Source organism: Rhincodon typus, chromosome 14 (assembly GCF_021869965.1).
Source record: "Rhincodon typus isolate 14 chromosome 14, sRhiTyp1.1, whole genome shotgun sequence".
NCBI classification, from domain to species: Eukaryota; Metazoa; Chordata; class Chondrichthyes; order Orectolobiformes; family Rhincodontidae; genus Rhincodon; species Rhincodon typus.
The window spans coordinates 37,329,929-37,355,684 of record NC_063345.1 but is presented as its reverse complement, the minus strand read 5'-3'; the positions used below and the strand labels follow the sequence as shown (position 1 = coordinate 37,355,684).

The window sequence follows — 25,756 nt, the reverse complement described above, 5'->3', positions numbered from 1 at the left end:
ATCCGGAGGTTGGTGGGGTGGTACGTGAGGACGAGGGGGATTCTGTTTTGGATGTTATTGTGGGGAGTGGGTGTGAGAGATGAGTTGTGGGACATGTCCGTCCTGGGCCTCCTGCAGTGCCACAACGATGCCACCCGAAGGTTGCAGGAACAGTAACTCATATTCCGCTTGGGAACCCTGCAGCCCAATGGTATCAATGTGGACTTCACAATCTTCAAAATCTCCCCTCCCGCTACCGCATCCCAAAACCAGCCCAGCTTGTCCCCGCCTCCCTAACCTGTCCTTCCTCCCACCTATCCCCTCCTCCCACCTCAAGCCCCACCCCCATCTCCTACCTACTAACCTCATCCCGCCCCCTAGACTGTCCGTCCTCCCTGGACTGACCTATCTCCTCCCTACCTCCCCACCTACACTCACCTTTACTGGCTCCATCCCCGCCTCTTTGATCTGTCTGTCTCCCCTCCACCTATCTTCTCCTCTATCCATCTTCTATCCGCCTCCCCCTCTCTCCCTATTTATTTCAGAACCCCCTTCCCCTCCCCCATTTCTGAAGAAGGGTCTAGGCTCGAAACGTCAGCCTTCCTGCTCCTCTGATGCTGCTTGGCCTGCTGTGTTCATCCAGCTCTATACCTTGATATCTCTAGAGAGATGAATAGTAGTTAAAGGCCTGATGTGGGAGGACTAGGTTCCAGTTTGTAGGAGACTGATACTAATATGACAAACGTGAAATTTGTACCATTTGAACAGTATATACTTGAACATTACTTGCAAACTGCATACTTAGGGAAGTAGAGCAGGTTTTAAATTAAAAAGGGAGGACAGGGACCAAATTTGGGAAGTTGTAGTGAATTAAAAAGTGGAGAATTTGCAACAGACGAAGGAATTAATGTGGAAAATGATAAACAGACAAAAGGGATGGAGAATGCTGATCTAAGAGCAAATCAGACACGACTAGAGGTTGCAAAATTACAGAGTTTATCTAAATATATGAAATTGTATAAAACTTAAGGCATTAGCATTCAAAACAAACAGATAACTAGTAGTACAAATTGAAATAAGTAAGTACAATCCAGTGGCCATACTGAGGATGAGTGACATTTTGGAAGGAGAAAGGTAGTGGAGGAGTGGCTCTGTTAATTAAAAATTTAATTGGTGCAACAGAGAGGGATAACTAAATTCAGGAAAATAGTCTCGATGGAGATGAGGAATGATAAAGGCAAGAGGTTGCTTGTGGGAATTGTGTGTAGGGTAACAAGGAAGGAATAATGGGAGCTTGTCAAAAGGGTACAGCACCTGTCATGGGGATTTTACCCTGCACATAGACTGGAAATGTTGGATGGGAAAATGTAGTCTAGATGAGGAACTCATTGAATGTTTTCAAATTAGTTCCTTAGACCAGCATATTATGGCACCAACCAGACAGCAGGCTATACTGGAACCAATTTTGAATGACACGATAGTATTAATTACTGAAATCATAGTGAAATTGGTCCTTGGTATCCATTTTGGTACTGAATTTTACATATAGTTTTTAAAGGAGAGAAGTGTGGGTTTAGGACTACTATTTTGAATTTAAATAAAGGCCATTATGAGGGCATGAAAGCAGAGCTAGTAGAAATGTACTGACAGTTTAGATTAGGGCTAACAGAGATGTAATGACAGTTTAGATTAAGGTTGACAGAGATATACTGGGAAACATTTAAGGGGATGTTCCAGAAGATGTAGAAAAGGTACATTCTAATAAATAACTCTAAGGTCGGACCTGCCTTCTGTGGTTAACTAAAAATGTCAAAAACAGTATAACACTGAAAAGAAAAGAAATATACAAAGATAGAAATTGCTAGAAAAGCTCAGCAGATCTGGCAGCAGCTGTGAAGTGAAATCAGACTTAACGCTTTGGGTTGGATGATCCTTCCTCAGAACTTGATCAGAAATGTTAATTCTGATTTCTGTCCACAGATGCTGCCAGACCTGCGGAGCTTTTCCAGCAATTTCTATTTTTGTCTCTGATTTACAGCATCCACAGTTCTTTCAATATTGAAAAGACACATAGTTGTGCAAAGATGGGTGGCAGGTTCGAAGATTGGACACAACATAGAAGATAGCAAATAATTATGAAAAGATTAATGTGGAGGGAAAAGTTAGAATACAAAGGAAAGTTAGCCAAGAATGTAAAAACATATAGGAAAACTTTCTTCAGATACTTAAAAAGGAAAGAATCAACTCAGCAAGTGTTGGTCCTGAGAAAATGAGCTTGAGGAATTAGTAATGGAAGATAAAAAGATGGCCGATGAATCGAATCGATGTTTTGCAATGGTCTTTGCTAGATGAGATACAAGTGGTATCCTGCAAATAGCAGTAAATTAGGAATTGAATGGGAGGGAGGAACTCAAAATTGCAATTACTGGGGAAGTAGTACCTAGTAAATAGTTGGAACTTTTAATTGACAAGTCCCCAGGGTTGGTCCCCAGACCATTGTCCACAATATTAGGGCCTCATATAGTATACCTTCTTTAGTAGCAAGCTATTTGCAGAAATGGGTGTTGTTGCTGTCTGCTCAAACTTATAAAATTACGTATAAATAACCCAATTTATATGGTAATGCTGATGGGCTCTCTAGATTACCTTTGTCAAATGAGTCGAATACAAACAGTCCTTACGGAGACATTTTCTACTTTGAGCCAGTAGAGAACATTCTGGTATGGCAGGATAAGTTTAGAAGTACACTAGAAATGATCACTTCAATCACATGTGATGGACATGGTACTTTATGGCAAGATCACAGGAACAGCCCCAGAACTGAAGCTGTAAGTCATGCGGAAGCTAGAACTATCCATAGAAGCAGGATGTCTCTTTTGAAGAGTAAGGGTCTTCATTATATCAAAGCCTAGCCTGAGGAAACATATGGTAACTCACCTACACAAGGTCGCTGTGGTATTGTCAAAATGAAGGAGATAGCAGAAGCAGTTTTTGGCGGCCAAAACCCAAGTCCAGATTGAGGAGAAGGTAGGAAAATGTGCAGCTTGCATAAGAGTACGCAGTCTGCCTCGATTAGTGCCATTACGCCCATCGGAATTGCCAGAAAGGCCATGGCAAAGAATCCACATTGACTACATTGAACCTTTTAAAGGGCAGATGTTTTTCTTAGTGGCTGATGCACATACTAAATGGCCTCAGGTTGCTACCCAAGAAAATCGTTGAAAGTTTGGGAGAGATCTTTGCGAATTTTGGTGTTAGGGATAATGGTCCCGAGTTAATATCACATGAATTTACGGACTATCTAAAGCAGAACAGAATTCACAGGTATCGGATCAGCTCCTTATCACTCAGTCACAAAGGATTTGGCAGAAAGGTTTGTTCAGACAATGAAACATTGCTTAAGGATAACTGACATATAAGGATCACATTTCAAAAAACTGAGCCAAGTTTTCTTAATGTACCGGAACATCACTCCGAGTTCTTCGACATTATTCATGGTAAAGTATTAGTTGTGCACAGCTTTGATTTGTTGAAACCACCCATGACAAAAGAGTGTGGATGATGGGGAAACAACGGAATATTCTTTTCCAACGAAAGAACAAGACCAAATGCCATGTTTTTCAAAAAGGTCAAGAAATGTTGATGAGAAATTACTCCACTGAGTGAGTGTTGGGAACCAAACATCATTGTAGCATCATTGTAGCACAAACTTGACCATTTTCCTACACCATACAAATGAGAGACGATATAGTATGGGGAAGACATATATCAACTCATGGCAACCAGAATAAATGTACCAGAGACAACATTAATTGAAGTTGTTTTTTTTCACTCGTGGGATGTGATGGTGAGCTGCCTTCGTGAACTGCTTTGTGTTCTGTAGGTTGACCCACCGTGCCCTTGGCTGGGGTGGGGGGAGTGGTTGCAGAATTAAAAGATTTTGATCTGGCAACAGTTACGGAATGGCAATGTATTTCCATGTCAGGGTGATGAATGGGTTGGAGTGTAATTTGCAGGTGGGTGGTGTTACCGTGTATCTGCTGCCCTTTTCCTTCTAGATGGAGCGGTCATGGGTTTGGAAGGTGCTGTATAAAGATTTTTGGTAAATTTTTGTATTGCATCATGTAGATAGTACACACTGCTGCTGCTGCTGAGTGTTGGTGGTGTAGGGCATCAGCCCAAGCATGGATATTATCCAGATCTTATTGCATTTGAAATTGAATTATGATCACTTGCCTCAAAGACCTTCCTCAGACACCTCAAGTAATGGGGAGAAATATTTTCTGATTAGTTGAAGAAATGTGGACCAGAAGGCATGGATTTAACGTAATTGACAAAGAAGCAATGGTAATAGAAGGAAATGAAACAAAATACTGTGGATGCTGGAATTCTGAAACTGTTGGAATTCTAAAGAAGGGTCACTGGACCTGAAGCATTAACTCTGCTTTCTGTCCACTGATGCTGCCAGAGTTTCTCCAGCAATTTTTGTGATTGAAGGAAAAATAGTTTCACACCATAGAAGTTTCAGATCTGGAATGCAGTGTTTGAGAATGTAGATACAGCTTTAATTGCGGCATTCAAGCGAGAATTGGATTAATTTGAAAAGGATGAATTTTCATGATTATGGAGAGGTGTCTACATGCCTAGATATGAAGATGTGAATAGCCACTTTCTATATTGCCACATTCAATGATTATGGTACTTCCACCTTTTTCCTCCTGTAAGGCTTTCAACTCTCTATAGCCCTCAGCTCTTGTATGAGGTGTGAATGTTGCTGGCAAGTTCAACATTTGATGCCCATTCATAATTGTTTTTGAGAAGGCCATTGCCTTGACCTACTTCAGTTCATTTATTACAGGTGCTTCATAATACAGGAGTTCCAGATTTTAATCCAGCAAACAATGAAGATACACCATCATAGCTTCAAGTCAGGATAGTGTGTGGCTTGAAGCGAACCTTGGATTTGGTGGTGCTGCTATGTATTTAGTGCTCAACCTTCTGTGCAGTAGTGGGCATGGGTTTAGAAGATACTGTTGAAGGAGACATGGTTCGTGGCTGTGGTATATGGCATGCTTTATTCATACTCTGCACCAATGATAAATCTTTCAGACAAAGGTTGAAAAGCTATCAAATGGGCTGCTTTATCCTGAATGATATTGAGCATCTTGAGTGTTGTTGGTGCTCCAGTCATCTGAGCAAGCTAGGAGTTTCCCATGATGCTTCTGACTTGTGCATTGTAGAAACTGGACAAGCTTTGGACAGTCAGGAGGTGACTTGGGGCTACTGAATTCCCAGTCATTAATTGGCTTCTGTAGCCACATTACTTATATGGCTGATGCAATTCAGTTTCTGGACAGTGGGAAGCTCCATGATGATTATGGGTGATTCATGGTAATGCCATTGAATTTCAAAGAGGTGGTATGTTTTCTCTTGTTGGAGATGGTATAACCTGACACTTTTGTGAATCACACAGTTGTTATGGTGCAGAAGGTAATTTGGTCTGTCGTGGCCTGTACTGGCTGTCTGAGTTTTTTGATTTACTGTCTTTTCTCCATACCCTTGCACATTATTTCTATTTAACTGATCATTTCATGAATGAGGCCCTCCTGAATACCTCAATTCAACCTGACTCCACCACATGTCTAGGCAATGCATTCCATATCCTACTGTTCACTGTGTAAAAACACTTTCTTTCTTATCTTGCATTTGCTTCTTTTGTAAAATATTTCAAAACCTCTGTCCCTGGTGGTGGATCCTTTTCCAAGTAGGAACATTTCTGCCCATGTACACTCTCCAAGCCCATCATGATTTTGAAATCTTCTCTGAAATCTAGTCTTAGTCTTCTCCTTGATGGTGCCCTTTTGCATCAAGCATGACTGACCTGAAGCCTTTATTGCAGTTACTGCCTGTCATATGTATTTTTGAAAGATTTAAAAGATGATAATCAGCCTGTCTGATGCATTATAAACACACCTTCTATGAATACACAGTTCTAAAGTTGGACTTGAGCTCAGAGTTATTGGCTTAGAGAGAGGTTGCTACCTCGGTCATGCAAAACCTCCTCAGCCAAAATGTTACTTGGCTGAATGTTGCCCAGTTCTTGCTGCATTTGGGCAGGCACTGCTATTGTAACTGAGAAATTTTGAGTGACATTGAACATTGTGCCCATTGAATATACCCACTGCTGCCTTATGATTGGGCCTAGGACAGTAAGGAGCTTCTGCACTGATCTCCTGAAACTAAGATGAATTGTGTTTGATGTAACTGTAACCAGTGGAGAATTAAACACTACCACTATTGCCGTGCCCCCACACCACTTCATTCCAATTGTACACTGCTTTGCTAGGGTTTCTTAATGCTACACTTGGTCAAATATTGCATTGATGTTAAGTGTAGTCAATGTTTTTCCCCTCTTGAGTTCAGTTTCTCAATGTCTGTTTGGATTAATGCTGTACTGAGGAGCCCAAACTGAGTATCACTGAACAGGAACTACTTGATAGCATCCAGAGACACTTTCTGCCTGTTGCCTGATAACCAAGAGTAGGCTTATGGAATAGTAAGCAATCAACTTGGATTTGTCCTGGTTTTGTGGTTAGGGCATAAGTGGACAATTTTCCACATTGTCAGGTAGGCACCAATGTTGTAACTCAAATGGAATAGCTTGGCTAGGTTATGGCTAGTTCTGGATTCCAGGTCTTCAGCGCTATTGGCAGAATATTGTCAAGGTTCCCTGCATTTTCAGTCTCTGATACTTTCAGCCAGTTTATTGATATCACGTGGAATGAATCAAATTGGTTGAAGACTGGCATGTGTGATGTTGGGGACCTCAGGAAGGCTAAGATCGATTGCCCACTCTCACTTCAGGCTGAAGATAGTTGCAAATTGTTCAGCCTTCTCATTTACATTAACTTTGTTGGCACCCCCATCATTAGCGATATGGATATTTTTGGAACAGCCTCCTCTGATTAGTTGTTTAATTGTCCACCACAATTTATAACTGGATGCAGCAGGACTGTAGAACATTGATCTGATCTATTGCTGATGGGATTGTTTGTTACTCTCTTATCGCATGCTACTGTTCAGCTTGTGAGTAGTCCTGTGTTGTAGCTTCAAATGGTTGACACTTCAGTATTTGGTGTGCCCAGTGCTGTTCCAGGCAAGTCCTTCTGCAATTTCTATTGAACCATAGTTGATCCCTTTGCCTGATGGTAATAGTAGCATAAGGAATACACCAGGTCATGTCATCTGCTGATGACTGATGACACTCCGTACCAAATGGATGTCGAGTTTTGACCTTCTAAATCTGTTCTGAATCTAATCCATTTAGCATTGTGAGGCAGCATCACAAATTTCTGGAGAGTGTCTTCTGTGTGAAACTGTGAAGTCGTCATCTTCACAAGGACTGCTTGTGATCAGTTCTACTGACACTGTCACCGACAGTGTAGATTGATAAGGAGAGAGTCTAGCGTGGTTTTCCCTCTTGATACGTCGCCACCAGCCATGGGTGCAGTCTGTCAGAAATGTCTATCAGGATTTCGCCAGCTTGATCAGTATTGTTGCTGTTGGAGATGGCATTGATGTACGTTCTGTGCTCTTGCCACCATCAGTGTATTTTCCAAATAATGTTTAATATGGAATAGTACTGAGTCATCAGCTGGGGGCAGAGAGTTAGTTAGTAACCAACAGGAGATTTCATTGCCCATGCTTGTCCTGTGAATGGGAGTTTATTTGTCCAGTGTCATTCTTGAGGGCACCCAGGGCAACTGTCTCTGATTCTACTCCACAGCCCCTTCTGTTGGGTCTGATGGGACAGGACTTAATGTGTGATGCTGGTGGTGCCAGGGATATATAAGGTATGACATGATGTTTGTGATTATTCCAAGATACAACATGGAAACAGACCCTTTGATCCAATCAGTCCATGCCGAACATTAATCCCAAACTAAAGTAGTCCCAGCTGCGTGCTCCTGGCCACTATCCCTCCAAACCTTTCTTATTCAAGTGCTTATCCAAGTGTCTTTTAAATGTTATAATTGTGCCCATATCCACCACTTCCTTCGGAAGTTCATTCCACATGTGAACCACCTTCTGTGTAAAAAAAAGTTGCCCTCATGACATTTTTAAAATTTCTCTCTTCTCCCCTTAAAAATATGCCCCCTAGTATTGAAATCCCCATCCCAGGAAAAAGATACCTACCATTAACCCTATCTTTACCCTTCATGATTTTATAAACTTCTGTAATGTTATCTTCCAACCTTCAATGCTGCAGTGAAAAAAGGCCCAGCCTAGCCAGAATTTCTTTATAACTCAAACCTTCCGTACCCAGCAACATCCTGGCAAATGTCTTCTGAACCCTGTCCATCTTAATAATAATCTTCCTGGATGACCAGAACTGGACATAGTGATTCTGTGACTCTATGTTAGTTGACTAATGTGTGGGACAATTCTCTTAAATTTGGCACAGTGTTCCAGATGTGAGTAAGAAAAACCTTGCAGGTCGGGAGGGCTGTCTGTGCCATTGTCTTTTCCATTGCCTAGATCAATGTCAGGTGGTCTGTATGGTTTCATGTTGCATCTTGATATTACTAAGTGCATTTTTTTGGCCATTTCAGAAAGCAGTAATTTTGATGTGGATCTGTATGTCATTCTGTTTCCTGAACTTTTGTTCTAACTCCTTCCCTTCCCACCTAGAACCACAATTGAGTTTCCTTTGTTCTTGGCTTTCCCTCCACAAACATCAGATAGCTTTCCACCATTTCTACCACTTCTGCCACGAAGAAAGGTTGTTGCACCTGAAACGTTAACTCTATTTTCTCTTCACAGATGCAAGTGTCCCTGACCTGCTGAGTTTTTCCAGCAATTTCTGATTGCTTATGAACTTATCCTTTGTTTTCTTATCTGCCTCTTTATTAGTCTTCTGTGTTATATCATCTTTTTTTTGCCATTTAAACTCTACTGCTACCCAGTTACAGGTGTTGGTCTTCACACTTGCGTAGCAATCTCACCATCTCCATAATTACTTAAAACCTATCAGACATGTTGCAGTGTTCTGCATCTATAGGCCAGTAAATAATATCAACATTCACTATCAGCATGCAAAATGGCTTCTTTAATGTGATACCAGACTATATTCCTGTAGCTGCTGGGGCATTGATAGAAATGTGTCTTAAGGATGTACTGTACTACTTTAACCTAATCTCTGGACAAGTCCTTGTCATGGTGTGGGATGTCAAGGTGCTTTTTCTTTTTGGTGGATAATTCAGACCACCACTCCATATACAAGGATAGATAAATTCCCAAAACGTCGTAAAGATCCAACCACTCGGGTGACCAATCTGAGAAAAATCCCCCCCCACAATCCCGTTAAGTAAAATGCAAAGCAGTTATACTTCCATCTCTTGTATTTGCTGCTGATAGGTTCACTAGTGAAAATAATCAGCAGTAAGTGTGGGAGAAAAAGAGCCTTTGGAGAAGCAGCAAGCAGATTAAGTAAGAAAGGAAGGAAGGTAAGTGAGCAAGTCACTGGGGGGTTTGCCAAAGCCAAGGTTTTCGAGGCTTAGCTACCTGAGGCTAGGAATGCTGAGGCTGTTGAGTACTTCAGAAATTTCATTTGCCAGATTCAAAGGGACTATCTGCCATGGAGACCAAAGAGGTTGCAAAGGGGAAGAAAGAATGTGAGAAGATGTGGGAAATGGAAGAATAAACTGCAAAGAGAGAGAGACCGTCTGCAAAGGAGAGGGAAACGTTATAAATAAACAGTTACAAAGGAGTACTCTGTGAACAGAGAACCAGGAAAACTTGAAATCACGGATCTTCTGAATTCCTTGCAAATTAATGTGGAACCTCTGGTTTGAAGCTGCATTCGTTCAGGAGCTACCACATTGGGAAAATATGTAGTTGCTACTGTACTGAACACTGTCAATTGTTAACTTTAAATTTGAGATTGAGGAATGAGAAGAAGTAAAAAGGGATTGTAACTACCTAGTGATAAATGTCCAGCATTGTGCTTGTGATGGAAACCCATTGCTTTGACCTCACTAATCTGCGGAAAGTGTGTTTAACATAATGCCATTTTGAGTGTAGAAGTGTGCAACAGTTATTTTGGAAAAAAAATCTATTGTTACTTATTCCTGTTGTCTTGTACAATACATTGTCTAAGAAATTGATTCTCTGCTTGTGTGGTGTGGCTTTAAATTTAATGGAGGATTGATAATTACTGAGGATATTATTGAATTCTTTTAATTCTGCTTGTTTGACTTCAAATATCCCACCTTTCAACACAGTTACAAACATTGTTAGCATGTGACTGTATTGCCTATTAAATGAGTTTGTGTGAATTTGAAAGTTGCCTTCAAATCAAAAAGTATTTGTCAATCAAATCTTAAGAAATCTCAGAAAAATAATTATATTGTATCCTGAGTCAGTTTGAGTCGTTTCATGGCATAGGTGAAATGCTAAGCCTTAAAAACTAATTGTACCATATTTGCAAATTTAAAACTGTGCCTAAAGCAATTTTGATGAAATAATAACTCTGTTCATTTCTCAACAGATATTACCTGATCTAGTTTTTTTAAGGAATGTTGTGTGCTTCTTTTAATCAAATTAACAGATTATTTTTTAAAAGACTTGCCTTTTGCCAGGATGGAATCAAAGCCTTATTTTAATGTTTTGGAGAATAGTCATTAGGCACTTAACGTGCATTCTTTCTTGATAGCAAATTGCTCCACAGCCTAGTCCAGATCTCACTCCCGACAGGATTAACGGAAATCGAACCTCGGGTTCTTGATGAGGTCTGGTGGTACTATGAGGAAGCACTCGTTATGATTGAGAACTCGGTGAGTGATAGCCTAGATAGCAATGATGTCTGAGTGAAATTTTAAAAGAATAAGTAAAATGTATATCTGAAAAAGCCATTACTCTGTACTCTGGATGGATCCAGTTCTGAAAGGGCCGGCGCAGTGGCTCGGTGATAAGCACTGCTGTCTCACAGATCCAGGTCCCCAGTTAGTTTCCAGCCTCAGTGATTGTCTGAATGGAGTTGTATGTTCTCCCCATGTCTGTGTGGGTTTCCTCCAGGTGCTGTGGTTTCCTCTCTCAGTCCAAAATGTGCAGGTTTGGTGGATGAACCAAATGGCCTGCTTCAACATTTTTGGGGATTCTGTGATATGATGCATTTCTCTGGCTTTTATTTTGTGATTTTGGGCTAGTAACAGTGGTTAAACTTACAGGGCATGTTCCTGTGTTATTAAGTGTGACATCAGGCATGTTAGTAGTCATCACTTCTGCTTGGGGAGATTTTTTTTGTGTGGTCATGCAGTCTTCTGCTTGTTAATTATACATGCGAATTGAACAGTGATTCTAATGGGGTTGTACAGGCAGGAAGATCTGACCGCCACCCGGCCCTTCCTGCATCTATCCTGTCTAACCATAGAGTTATAGAGTTGTATAGCACTGAAAGACACCCTTCAGTCTAACTTGTCCATGCCAACCAGATATCCTAAATTAACCTACTCCCATTTGCCAGCATTTCGCCCACATCCATCTAAACCATTCCTATTCATGTAGCTATCTAGATGTCTTCTAAATGTTGTAATTGCACCAGCCTCCACCACTTCCTCTGGCAGCTCATTCCATTCATGCACCACCCTCTGTGTGAAAATGTTGCCCCTTAGGTCCCTTTTAAATATTTCCCTGTTACCTTAAACCTATGCCCTCTAGTTTTGGACTTGCCCACCCTGGGGAAAAGAACTTGGCTATTCACCCTATCTATGCCCCTCATGATTTTATAAACTCCAAAAGATCACCCCTCCGCCTCCGACACTCCAGGGAAAATAGCCCCAGCCTATTCAGCCTCTCCCTATAGCTCAAGCCCTCCAACCCTAGCAACATCCATGTAAACCTTCCCTGAACTTTTCAAGTTTCACAACATCCTTCCCATAGCAGGGAGGCCAGAACTGAACGGAGTTTTCCAAAAGTGGCCTAACCAATGTCCTGTATGACCGCAACATGACCTCCCAATTCTTATACTCAATGCACTGAGCAATAAAGGCAAGCATACTAAATGTCTTTTTCACAATCCTATCTACCTGCAATGCCACTTTCAATGAACAATGAACCTGCACTCCAAGGTCTCTTTGTTAAGCAATGCTCCCCGGACCTTACCTTTAAGTGTATAAGTCCTGCCCTAATATGCCTTTCCAAAATGCAGCGTCTCACATTTGTCTAATGAAACTCCATCTGCCACTCCTTGGCTCATTGGCCCTCTGATCAAGGACCCGTTGTACTCTGAGGTTACCTTCTTGGCTGTCCACTATACCACCAATTTTGGTGTATTCTGCAAACTTACTAACCATACCTCCTATGTTCACATAAATGACAGTAAGCAGTGGGCTTAGTACTGATCCTTGTGGCACACAGCTGGTCACAGGCCTCCAGTCTGAAAAGCAACACTCCACCACCAGGCTCTGTCTCCTATCTTTTGAGCCAGTTCTGAATCCAAGTGACTAGTTCTCCCTGTATTCCATGTGATCTAACCTTGCTAACCAGTCTACCATGTGGAACCTTGTTGAACGTCTTACTGAAATCCATATAAATCATGTCCACCGCTCTGCCTTCATCAATCCCTTTCGTTAATTCTTCAGAAAACTCAATTAAGTTAGTGAGACACCATTTCCCATGCACAAAGTAATGTTGACTATCCCTAATCAGTCCTTGCCTTTCCAAATATGTGTAAATTCTGTCCTTCAGGATTCCTTCCAACAACTTACCCATCACTGATGTCAGGCTCACTGGTGTGTAGCTCCCTGGCTTTTCCTTACCACCCTTCTTAAATAGTGGCACAGCATTATCCAACATTCAGTCTTCTGGCACCTCACCTATGGCTATTGATGATACAGATAGCTCAGCCCAGTAATCACATCCCTAGCTTCCTACAGAGTTCCTACACCTGATCAAGTTCTGGGGATATATCCATCTTTGTGTTATAAGACATCCAGAACGACCACCTCTGTTAAATGGACATTTTTCAAGATGTCACTATTTATTTCCCCAAGTTGTCTAGCTTCCATATCCTTCTGCACAGTAAACACTGATGGAAAATACTCGTTTGGTATTTCCCCCATCTCCTGCAGTTCCACACACAGGTGGCCTTGCTGATCTTTAAGGGGCCCTATTCTTTGCCCAGTTACCCTTTTGTCCTTAAGGTATTTGTAGAATTCCTTTGGATACTCCTTAACCGTATTTGCCAAAGCTATCTCATGTCCGCTTTTTGCCCTTCTGATTTCCCTCTTAAGTATACTTCTACTGCCTTTATCCTCTTCTAGGGATTCACTTGATCTCTGCTGTCTATACCAGATCTATGCTTCCTTCTTATTTTTAACCAAAACCTCAAATTCTCTAGTCATTCAGCATTCCATACACCTACCGACCTTGTCCTTCACCCTGACAGGAACATAGTGTCTCTCTCTTCCTCCCTGTAGTCCCACCATCACAGGAATCAGTCTGGGAAACCTTGGTTGCTCTTCCTCTGTAGCCAGAACGTTCTTCAAATAAGGTGACCAAAACTGCACACAATACTCCAGGTATGATCTTACCAATGCCCTGTCTAGTTGCAGCAAGACATCCTGCCCCTGTACTTGAATATTCTTGCTATGAAGGCCGTTATACCATTTACCTGCTCATTGCCTGCTGTACCTGCATGTTAAATTTCAGCGACTGGCATACGAGGACACCCAGGTCTCATTGCACTCTCTCCTTTCTAAGCTGTCACCATTCAGATAATAATCTGCTTGCATTTTTTTGTTACCAAAGTGGATAACCTCACATATATCCACAATATACTGCATTTGCCATGTATTTGCCTGCATGCGTATCTTGCCTAAATGATATTGAAGATACATTGCATCATCTTCACAGCATACATAAATCCAACTTTGATTTATCTGCAAAATTGTAGATATTACACATAATTTAATCATCTAAATCACTGATGTGTTATTGTGAATACTTGGGATCCAAGGACTGGTTACTGTGGTTCCTCACTAGTCACTGCCTGCCATTGAGAAGGAGACCCATTTATCTATACTTTTTGTTTCTTGTCTGCCAACCAATTCTCCAATCCCATATGCTATAATTTTCTTATGTGGGATCTTTTCAAAAGCCTTCTGAAAATCCAAGTAAACCATATCCACAGGCTTTCCCTTATCCACTCGAATGGTTAAATCCTCAAATTCCAACAGATCTGTCAAGCACAAGTTTCCCTTCATAAATCCATGCTGATTCTGGCCTGTCTTGTTACAATCTTTCAAGTGCTTTGCTGTTAGATCTTTTATAATGGACTCTAATATTTTCCCATTACCAATATAAGCTAACTAGAGTATAATTTGCTGTTTTCTCTCTGCCTCCCCTATTAAATAATGTGGTTATGTTAGCTATCCTCCAATCTATAGGAACCATTCCAAAATTTAAAGAATTTTGGAAGATGACCGTTAGCACACCTGCTATCTCTAGCACCATTTTCCTTAAGTACTCTGACATGAACCTTATCAGGCTCTGGGGATTTACTTGCCCTTTAATCACATTAGTTTTCCCAACATTGTTTCCCTATTAATATTAATTTATTTCAATTCCTCCTTCCCACAAACACTGTATTGCCCCATATCGTTGGGATGTTATTTGTGTCTTCCTTTGTGTATAAAGCTAAAAGTATGTATTAATTGGTCTGCTGTCTTTTTACTCCACATTATAAATTCCTTTTTTCCTGACCATAGGGACCTATATTTATCTTTACTAAACAAAAAAGGAACTGCGGATGGTGGAAATCTGAAATAGAAATAGCTGGAGAAACGCATCTGGTCTTGAAGCATAGAGAAAGTAGAGTCTACGTTTTGGGTCCAGCAACCCTTCTTCAGAACTGAGTTACCACTTGGAATATTTGGACTTGTACAAAAACAGAGTTAGAAGAACTAATCAGTATTCTCAAAAAGTATCACTGTTCCATTAAACTAAAAGTCACAGCACACACAAATGCGTGACTTTTCTGAACCCCCAAGTATTTAAATTGGCAGAAGTTAAGAGGCATTAGTTAACAATGAATAGTTTTGCAAAAAAAAGACAAACATTTCCAGACACAAAAAGTCACCATCTTAAACATGCTTTACAAAAATTGGTAAGGTAATAGCAGAATGGCTGCATATTTGTGTCAGCTTGAGTAATTTGCAATATGTGAAATGATTTGAGATGCAATAATCCATAAATGAAAACTTTATGAAGGAAGACTGTTCGGTTTTAAATCATCCAATTAACAGCGTTTATTACATCAATACCTTCTAATTTTCCTCATATGATAGGCTCTGAACGTCTGCAGCCTTCAACTAGACTAAAGATTCCACTTTCATTTTTAAAGGGGTGACTGCAGTTTTCTTGATTCCCTGTTGGCTGAGTATTCCTTTGATGAGAGTTTTTAAATTGTTCTCTTCCCTTTTGTGGATTTTCTTCTACTCCCTGCACCTTTTCAGACCCTCATGTCTCCTTTGCAGGCCCAGACTTCCCTTTACAGCCGCTGTCCTACCTTTGTAGCCCCCTCCCTGTTTACATCTCTTATCGAGTCATAGAGGTCTCCAGCAGAGAAAAAGGTCCCTTATGAGTGTGCGCCAGTTGAGAGTAACCACGTATCTATTCTAATCCTATTTTCCAACACTTGACCCATAGTCTTGTATGCCTTGGCATCACAGATTTACATCTAAATACTTCTTAAATGTTAACAGAATTTGTGCTTTTACCACCCTTACAGCCGGTGAGTTTCAGATTCCCAGCACTCTGTAGCTGAAAAAAAATTCCTTTCATCTGCTGTAAACCTCCTTACCCATCCCTTAAATGCATTCCCCTAGTCACTGAGCCCTCTATGAAGAGGAAATGTTTCTTCCTGTCTATCTTGTCTATGCCCCTTGTAATTTTATACATCTTAATCATGACCCCTTCAGTCTCCTCTGCTCAATGGAAATCAATCTCAGTCCAGCCAGCATCTCATCATAAATAGAATTCTCCAGCCCAGGCAACATACTGCTCAATCTTCGCTGCACTGTCTCCAGTTCAATCACATTCCTCTTATAATGTGGAATCCAGAAATGCCCACAATACTCTACCTGTGACCTAACTAATTTTTTGGAAAGTTCCAGCATCACCTATTCGTTGGGTAATAAATTCAAGTATCCCATATGCCTTCTTAACCACTGTCTCTACCTGTGCTGCTACCTTAAGGGACCAGTGTATATGTCACTTATATCCTCTGTGCCTCCTCGGATCCTACCATTCATCATCTATTCCCTTGCCTTGTTTATCCTGCCCAAATGCATTACCTCACACTTACCTGGATTGAAGTCCATTTGCCTCTGATTTACATCAGTACTCCATTGCTGCTCCTTTTCCCCCATTGCAGTCCCTCTCCTGACTTTGCAGCTCCCTTTCTCACCCAATAACCTTTTTCAGCCCCTTTCTTTCTTTGGAGCCTCAGTTTCACCATTGGCACTGTCTCTTTCCCTGCCCTTGTTCTGGAGCCTCCTCCAGCCCCTTATTTGATAGCACCTTCCAATTCATATTGTCGCCCACCTAGCACAAGGACAGCAGATAAAAGGACATCATCGCCTACAAGTTCACCTCAAAGTCAGGCACCCTTCCTGACTTTTCCTGTGTGAATATCCCGTAACTCTCTTCCTAACAATACTTTAAAATAAGAGTTAAAAGCACGAGGGCTATGCTGTCCGTCAAGGCCATTCTAACATTCAGTAGAAGTATTGGTAATCATCAGCATTAACTTCACTTTCTTGCCTGCTCACTGTATTGTTGAGACCATTATTGTTTTACTTTACTTTCTGCATTTTTGGTTTGGAAGTATGAGCTGTACTTCAGAGTTGACCTTTGGACTTAGAGCTGCAACTTTTGTTTTAAAAAGAAAGAACAATCAACTGATACTTGTTCATGGACACTGCCCTTGAAAATTGTTTTAAGAACACTGTAGGTGTTTTGGACCTAAGATGCACTATGCTTAAGGACTAGCAGATTCTTGGATGTTAAAAGAAGTCTTCACAAGGAGGCCGGTGCTGACCAGTCAATCAAAGAGAATGTTAAAAAAAGAGAAACTATACACTGAACAGGTTTTTGTTTGACAAAAGGCAGCGTGACAGTGAAAGCTGCTGGACAGAGTTTTGGTTGCTCTCTAGTTATCCTCCAGTGATCAACTTATGAAAGTTCTCAAAAATCAATCCCTGATTATAATAAATAAGTGAGCAATCCTTGGAGCCTGGTGGAAACTGTTTGCATGAATAGGTGATTTTGGAATTCAGGCAAGACATACAGTTTACTTGCCTCTGAATAATTCCATTTACCAAGGATTTTGAAAGGCCTGGTACCCATTGTGAAACTGTTGAACTGGCAAATTACAGTTCTTTATTTTTCTTTTAATTTGTCCCTTAACTGTGTCTGTCTATATTTATGAGCGGGGGTTATGAGTAAAGAAGATTGGGTTTAAGTCATAGAGATTAATTAGATTACCTTGTTTTTAACTTTGCTTTGCTAAAGTTAAAGAGGGATCGGTTAGCTCAGTTGCTTGAATGGCTAAGTGATATCAACAGTGGGGTTGTGGGGTTCAGCAGAAACCCACAGGGCAGGAAGGAGTTAAGGGAAACTTAATTGTATCAGGGAAACTTAATTGTATCAAGACAACAAGCCCCTTAAGGGAAACAGGTACTAGTTGTTAAAGAATTACAATAATAACACCCTGTAACAGAGAAAAGAAAGTCTGTATTGATTATATTGAGGATCTGACACCTGTAGTACTTTGTGTCTGGTACAATGTGGTATGAAGGGAAGCCACATCTACTGTCTGTAAGAGAGAGAGAGAAGAGAGAGAGATCCAGCTCGAGCTTCGACCCAGAACCATGTAACAGCAAGCTCTCCGAATAAAGACACCTGGAGGCCATTTTATTGTCACTCTGTCTCTCACTCTGGTTCGCGGTACACGAAGAACCTCAACAACTTGGCATAGTCGGCAGGATCACAGGAATGGGTCTACTTTCCACACAGTCGTCGCTTCGCTCTACAGTGAGGTAAGAACTCATCTTTTCAAAAAGGCCCGACCCCTTTTTGGAAAGTACTGTACAATGTGATCTGAAACAAACCTCGAATCTATTTACAGTGAATTCTACTTAAAGGGAGACGTCCCCGTCAGTAATTTGCTAAAAAATATGTCTGTTGGCTATGAATTCTTATAAATAAGAGAGTGGTAATAATGGCTGAGAAACTACCAACTACAGTAAAGGGTGGCTGGGCACCGCCTGATATATTGGAGAAGGAACTTTTACAGAAACTAAAAGGATATATTGAGCGACAATTCAACTTCTCTTCCACCCTAGCTGAAATCTCAAAGAAATACGGAACCTCCATGGGACAATGGTCCCTAGATGATATAAAGCGAGCCTGGGGATAAACAACCCTACTCGGGGATAAAAAACGAATCCCTTGGTCCCTGTGTGTCACGTAACAACTAAGACAAACACAGGAAATCATTGTTAAGTCAAATTATGACAGAGAAAATGATAGCCTTAAAGATAAATTGTCCATTGTCTGTAGTGAATTAAAAACTACCAGAGACTGACAAAGGCACTAAAGGAGATGGAACACCTTAAATCAGGCAGAGGGCCATATCCTGCAGACCTCTGCTTTATAATCATTCCCCAAGCAGACCCAATGCCCCGTTAGTCCCTGTCTCAGATTCTGACCCCAAAGAGGAAGAAGGACAAGAGCCCCCAGCCCAGATGTGACCGGTCCGATATGAGCAGAGTAACACCATAAGGAAACTGATATAGATGCAGATGGCAAACCGACAGGCAAAACCTGATATGATTTTAGGAAATGTGTTCTCACGAACTTCCCGACCTCAAATTGGTTGAACGATGGTCCAAAGAACTGCAAAAAAATCCTCTATTGATTATATTGAGCATGTGATACTGTAGTACTTTGTATCTGGTACAATCTGGTATAAAAAGAAGCCACATCTACTGTCTGTAAGAAATAGAGCTAAAAGAGAAGAGAGAAAAGAGAAAGAGAGAGAGAGAGAGTTCCACTTCGAACTTAAGCCCAGAACCGTGTAACATGCAAGGTCTCCAAATGAGGATAACCGAAGACCATTTTACAGTTTCTCTATCTCTCATTCCAGTTCGCGGTACAAGAAGGGTTTAATTCCAGCCAGGACTGAGGTTGCCATGAAGGACCCTGCTTCTCCACCCCCACCCTCTCCTGAGGCATGGTGGCCCTCAGAATAAACCACCACCAGCCATCTCTGTCTCTATTGAGAGAGCAGCCCAATGATCTGGCAAGACTATGGGAATTCCATTTTACTTCCAGTATTAATAATGAATTTGTAATTTCTGCTTAAGCTGTAAATGTGGTGTCTGACATTATTTGTAAAGTCTGGTTAAGAACAGTCGGGTGACTTTGATTGCTATATGTTCATTATTGGAGTATTTTTGGAATATGGACTAAAAGTGAGAAAAATGGTCACTGCTTAAATGAGCACATTACAAGGAGATGTGCAAAACAAATGAAGCTAACTAATGCTCATGAGACAATGCTAGCTTTGGAGATGCAGAGTCCACACAAATTGGCACTGTTTGTTAAGGGTTCAGGAGAGCTCAATGTAGGAACCAGCCCTCTGATTAATCAGATTGCAATTTAACACAGACTCTGAGGGCAATGAAACAGACAAGTAAGGAATCTACCTCCTGAAGTTAACTGCATTGTTTTTTCTCTTTTCCCATGTTCTGTAAAACTGTTGTTTTAAATTTTCTGTCGAAAGAGCAGAAAAGCTATGTTTGGTGACATTGAAAGAAATAATTGTATAACCCAAAGACAACCAGAAAGACGTCAGGTCTAATCAAACAACCAGTGAACTACAGACTGATCATGGCAATGCAGATAACATTAAGGCATCATCAAAGAATTGAAAGGAATATAAAATAACTTATCTAGTTTTGTGATTTTGGACTGGTAATACAGTAATTGGTTTTCCTGATATTTTTCTTCCAGCCCATTTATGATATTTGTGTTTTGTCTCTTTTTGTTTGTATTTGTGTGTGTGTATGTGTTGGAGTTTTAAAAGAGAGAAAGCTTAAGCAATGTGAATTAGAAATTCTGTTCTTTTACTGTTCTTGTCAAAGAGTATTATAAAAAGTAGTTATACTTTTATTGTGACTGAAGGAATTTGGTGTGGTTTGCTTTTATCAAGGGTAGCGGTCAGAGGCAGATTGGAATTTTTGGTGACTCCATAAAATCTTAACATTTATAGAGTCATACAGAAAATTTGTCGCAACTCCAGGAACAGTGGGGATTGAGTTCGAACACATATCCCAAGTATGGCGTAACATAATCCATTATCCTTTGGGTAGAGCATTCCAAAGATTCACAACCCTTTGAGTGAAGAAATTTCTACACATTTCAGTCCTAAATGATTAGCTCCTTATGCTGTGACTGTGTTTCCGTGTTCTGGATTCTCTAACCAGGGAAGGCAATCTGTGAGTATCTATCCTGTCAAGCCCTTTCAAAATTGTGTGCTTTTCAATGAGAACCTACTTTCAAATAGGCATGTATTGACTTCCAATCATAACTGGATAACATATACCATGTGTGTTACAGTGATTTAAGAAGATCACTCACCACCAGGCTCCTTTCGGAAATTAAGAATAGAGCAAAAGTCCTTTCTACCCGAATTTTAAGTATTGAGTAAAAACTGAAAGAACTGTGGATGCTGTGAATCAGGAAGAAAGACAGAGCCTTCCTGCTCCTCTGATGCTGCTTGGTCTGCTGTGTTCATCCAGCTCTACACCTTGTTATCTCAGATTCTCCAGCATCTGCAGTTCCTACTATCTCAGAAAGACAGAAGTTGCTGGAAAAGCTCAGCAGGTCTGGCAGTATCTGGAGAAAAAATCTAGAGTTAACGTTTCAGGTCTGGTGACTCTTCCTCAGAGTTCTGAGAAGGGTCACCAGACCCAAAGCGTTAACTCTGTTTTAAGTGTTGAGGATTGTTAGGTCAAAGTTGAGAACATTCTGCCTTACTCTGTCTTAAACTTCTGCTTTTCTGTGTGTAGCAAGAGGAATACCCAGAGGTGGAAATGCTTTGGCTGATGACTCGAGCTTGGAATACTGGGGCTTCCTTGTATAGTTTGGGTAAATATGCTGAGGCGGAGAAATGGTGTGGGCTTGGAATGCGCTTCCTCAAATATCTGGGATCCCTCCAGGCCAGCTATGAAAGTCAGGTAAGACCCATTCACAGTAAGAATCACTCATTTATAGAATATATATAAAATTAATTGCTTAATTAGTTATTAGCTTTCATATATAAACTATTGCATTCATTTACTGCCCTTAATGCATAAAAAAATTCCAAGGCACTTCCATGTACAAGTGAAAAAGAAATTGATGCAAGCCAAAGAATGAGATAATAGCAGGATTGATGAAAGTGTTGGTCACGATTATAAGTAAACTCATAGTGGGGAACAGGGAGGTAGAACAGCAAAGAGGTTTAGTGGGGAAGTGCGAGTATGAGAACAGCAGGCTAAAGGCATGGTTGTTAGTAGTCACAAGCAAGGTAGTATTAATTATCCATTCCTAATTGTCTTGAACACATTGGGCTGGATTTTTAGGTGGTGCAGGTCAGGAAATTTTCATACTTGGCATGTTCTAGGCAGCCGTAGGCACTGGTTAATTGACCTAGTTAGAAGGCTTGAGTCAATTCTCTAGGCTTTATCCTAGGTGGTTGAAAAGCTGTTCAGTCTTCTGACCTCATCCATATACTCACCTTGTTATGGACCAGACCAAGCCCCCTCAAAATATTTTAAGAAGATAGCCTAGACTGCAACTTTTTTCTGATTTTCAAAGGCATTTGTAAGACGTTGCATTCTGGATGCAGTTCAATTGGTCAAACTACGAGACTTGAAGCAAAATACACTTTATTCTTACGCTCCTGTTAAAATACAGACAAAATAAGAATTTTTTTGGAAAAAATGCTTGACTATAACTCTATCACAGTGCTTAACAAGATGGTATATATGTTAACTACCACTGATTAGCTGTTCTAAGATAATAAACTCCCATAAATGCACCTTTGGCAAGGGCAAATTCAGTTAAATAGATCGTCTCACATGCAATGTTTCTCCAGTCCAGAAGGAAAGGACATCAAGAGAAAACTCTGAGTGAGTGAGAGAGAGAACTCAAGCATTTTGCTGTAGCAGGGAGAGATGTATAGCAGCTTCCAAACCCCAACAGCTACTGAAAGTTAAACTAAAATCCTGGCTCCGTGGGAGATTGACCCCACCCATTCATGCTGCCTCTAATCTTCCAATTTAAAAAAAAAACCAAGGTCTCCCAAGCTGTTAACTTCATTGGCTTGGAACAGACTGCTCCTTACCTCTGTCTCAACCTCTCTTCTTCAAAAGCACGGGACAAAATACACCTCTTAAAACTTTTGTATTGTCACAGCCCCCATGTCAAGTCTCACTAGCCACTGACACAGTATTTGCCATCAGCATACATTAAAAGCCAGATGAAGTTGAAGAAGTATAAATATTGAAATGTCGGTACTCCTGTCACTAATGCATACTTGCCAGGGAAAGAAAAATGCCATTCATGAACCCCATTCAAAGCTTTTAAATCATGTGTTCAATCTCTTAAAATAAACTTGCATTGAGACTCACATAAAAGACAGCTGATACTTTAATAGGCCATTTAAACTCTCAATCAAACTGAACTCCAAACCTCTTACTGTGCTATTTGTAGCTTTTGAAATTCAACCATTTATTCATAATGACATGAGCTATCATTTGGGAAATATCATGCTTGCTCCACCATTCAACATAATCATCGAACTCAGTACCCGATTTCTGTTTTCTCCCCATATGCTTTGATCTCTTCAGAGCTAAGAATTACATCTAACACCTTTTTGGAAAACATTCACTATCTTGGTCTTCGCTTTCCTGTGAATCCTAATGGCATATCCCATATCCTTGGACTGAGCCCCTGGTTCTGGGCCTCATGTTTATCAGGAACTTTTTCCTATGTTTACCTTGTCTGGTCCTGTTAGAATTTAATAAGTTTTTTTTAATATTCCTTTGTGGGTCGTGGGCATTGCTGGCTGACCAGCATGTATTGACAATCCCTAGTTACCCTCAAGAAGTTGGTGGTGAGCTGCCTTCTTGAATGGCAGTCCACATGCTATTGGTTGACCTACAATGCCCTTAGGGAGAGAATCCCAGGATTTTGACCCAGCGGCAGCGAAGGAACGGCAATTATATTTTCAAATCATGACGGTGGGCAGCTTGATGGGGAACTTGCAGGTAATAGTGTTCTGATGTATCAACTGGCCTTGTATTTTGAGATGGAAGTGGTCATGGGTTTGGAAAGTGCTGTCTGAGGATCTTTGGTGATATTCTGCATTGCATCTTGTAGATAGTGCACACTGCTGCTACTGAGTGTCAGTGGTGGATATGCTGCCTTTCGAGCAGGCTGTTTTGTCGTGGATGGTGTCAAGTTTCTTGAGTGTTGTTGGAGCTGGACCCATCCAGGCAAGTGGGTAGTATTCCATCACACTCCTGACTTGTGCCTTGTAGACGGTGGACAGTTTCCGGGGGATCAAAAGGTGAGTTAATTGCTGAAGTATTCCTAGCTTCTGACTTGCTTTTCCAGCCATCGTGTTTGTGCGGCAAGTTGAGCTGAGTCAATGGTAATCTCAGAGATGTTGATAGTGGAGGATTCATTGATGGTAACACCATTGAATGTCAAGGGGTGGTGATTGTTTTTTTATTGGAGATGGTCTTTGTGTGGCATCTGTGTGGCACAGATGTTACTTGCCACTTGTCATTACTGCCTGGATATTGTCAGGTCTTGCTGCATTTGGACATAGGCTGCTTCAGTATCTAAGAAGTCAGGACTGGAGCTGAAAGTTGTGCAATCATTGGCAAGCATCCCCACTTTTGCTAGGGCTCCTTGATTACTCGGTTGAATGTAGCCTTGGTGTAAAGGGCTCTCACTGTCTCCTAACCTCTGGAATTCAGCTCTTTTGTCCGTGTTTAAACCAAATGAGGTCAGGAGCTGAGTGGCCCTGGCAGAACCCAAACTGGGCATCACTGAGTAGGTTTCTATGTGATCTCACCTCAGTTTTCTAAACGTCAGTGAATGTAGTCCCAACTGTCTAGTTTCACTTCAGACATCAGTCCTGCTATACCAGAAAAAATTGTGGCAAACCTTCGTTACACTCCATCCGTAGATAAGGAGACCAAAACTGCATACAGTTCTCTAGGCGTGGCCTCACCAATACCCTGTACAATTGTAGCAAGACAAGCCTGCACTTGTACTTGAGTCCCCTGGCTATGAAGGCCAGCATGCTATTTGCCTTTTGCACTGCCTGTGGAACACTCAGGTCTTGTTCCACCTCCACCTTTCCCAATCTGTGCCATTCAGATAATAATCTGTCTTCCTGTTTATATGAGCTAAGCAGATAACCTTTAATTAACCCACATTATTCTTCATCCTTCATACATTGTCCCCACTCACTCAACTTGTCCAAACGACAGAAAAGCATCTCTGAATTTCCTCACAGTTCACCCTCCCACCCAGCTGTATTGAAAGTGAACAATGTATGGTAATGACTTTTCCTTAGCTGGATCAGATTAAAAGCATTCCGGCTGATGCTTTTGTTTTAAAACATTACTGACAGCTTTAAGTCTTAAGCTTGAAGTTATATTTTTCCAAGTTTATCAAATAAGGAATTCTGAGAACTTCAGATCAGGGCATTTTAACAGATCTAATTTGCCCTTTGAGAGTATTTATTGCCTATTCCATTAATTTGTCACTACCAGCGTGAGTTAAGGCCTTTGAACCCATCCAAAATGGTGTAAACACAGTACTAATGTTCAAGTCAACTTGCTGAGTTTGGATTTCCTCGTTTGTGTGAATCATTCCCTGAACTCTTTCCCTTCCTGGCAAACATCAGATTTTTAGAAAATAGGCCAGGAATTCAACATCTGGGCCCCACATTGATATTTGAAGGTCTGCAAATTCCTCCTAACTCTGAACATCTGGTTCATTGAGTCAACCATCTAGTATGAGATTGGAATTACAGTTGCATTCCAGATCTGGTCGGGGTAGGTGATTCCTTCTTGTTTCCCACAATTGAAGCAATATCTTTCACTTTGACCATTTTTTTGTATAAATTTGTACACTCAATTTTCTGTACCGCTTGCTTAGTATCTTAATCATTAGGTAACCATACGTGAATCGAGTACTTATGGAAAAAGTAAGTCAGAATGTGTGATGGCTTTAGTTCAACCAGCTATTTCCAGCTTCCATGAAATAGCAGTTAGCATTCCAAGATTGCTATGTGTCATTCAGCAGTGCCATCATGACAGCAATTATAAAAATATTAATTAACAGAGCTTGTGGCCTTAAAAGCAATTTCTCTGGATGTATTTCACTTCTAAAACTGACTGATTAAATACTTAGTAAGACGGTGGTACCTTGATCAAAATTGAAAAACTCTATTTTGTTAAAATGTGTGTATGTTTTAAAGTATTGGTCATTAGGAATATAAAGTAAGGATAAAAATATCATGTATTTCTTTATAGTCAAACATAGCTGGTGTAAGAGATAGTAGGAACTGCTGATGCTGGAGAATCTGAGATAACAAGGTGTAGAGCTGGATGAACAAGGCAGGCCAAGCAGCATCAGAGGAGCA

The 25,756-nt window shown here is 40.8% G+C and overlaps 1 protein-coding gene across 1 annotated transcript in view; it reads left to right on the top strand.

The window, feature by feature from the left end:
- The window catches only part of tex11 (testis expressed 11), a 154,257-nt gene that overhangs the window by 127,729 nt on the left and 772 nt on the right, over nucleotides 1-25,756 (top strand). The window contains exons 17-19 of the mRNA XM_048605310.1: nucleotides 10,694-10,814; nucleotides 21,117-21,284; nucleotides 23,634-23,662. Of these exons, the coding sequence (XP_048461267.1) occupies nucleotides 10,694-10,814; nucleotides 21,117-21,284; nucleotides 23,634-23,662 (318 nt within the window). The remainder of the gene's footprint in view (nucleotides 1-10,693; nucleotides 10,815-21,116; nucleotides 21,285-23,633; nucleotides 23,663-25,756) is intronic.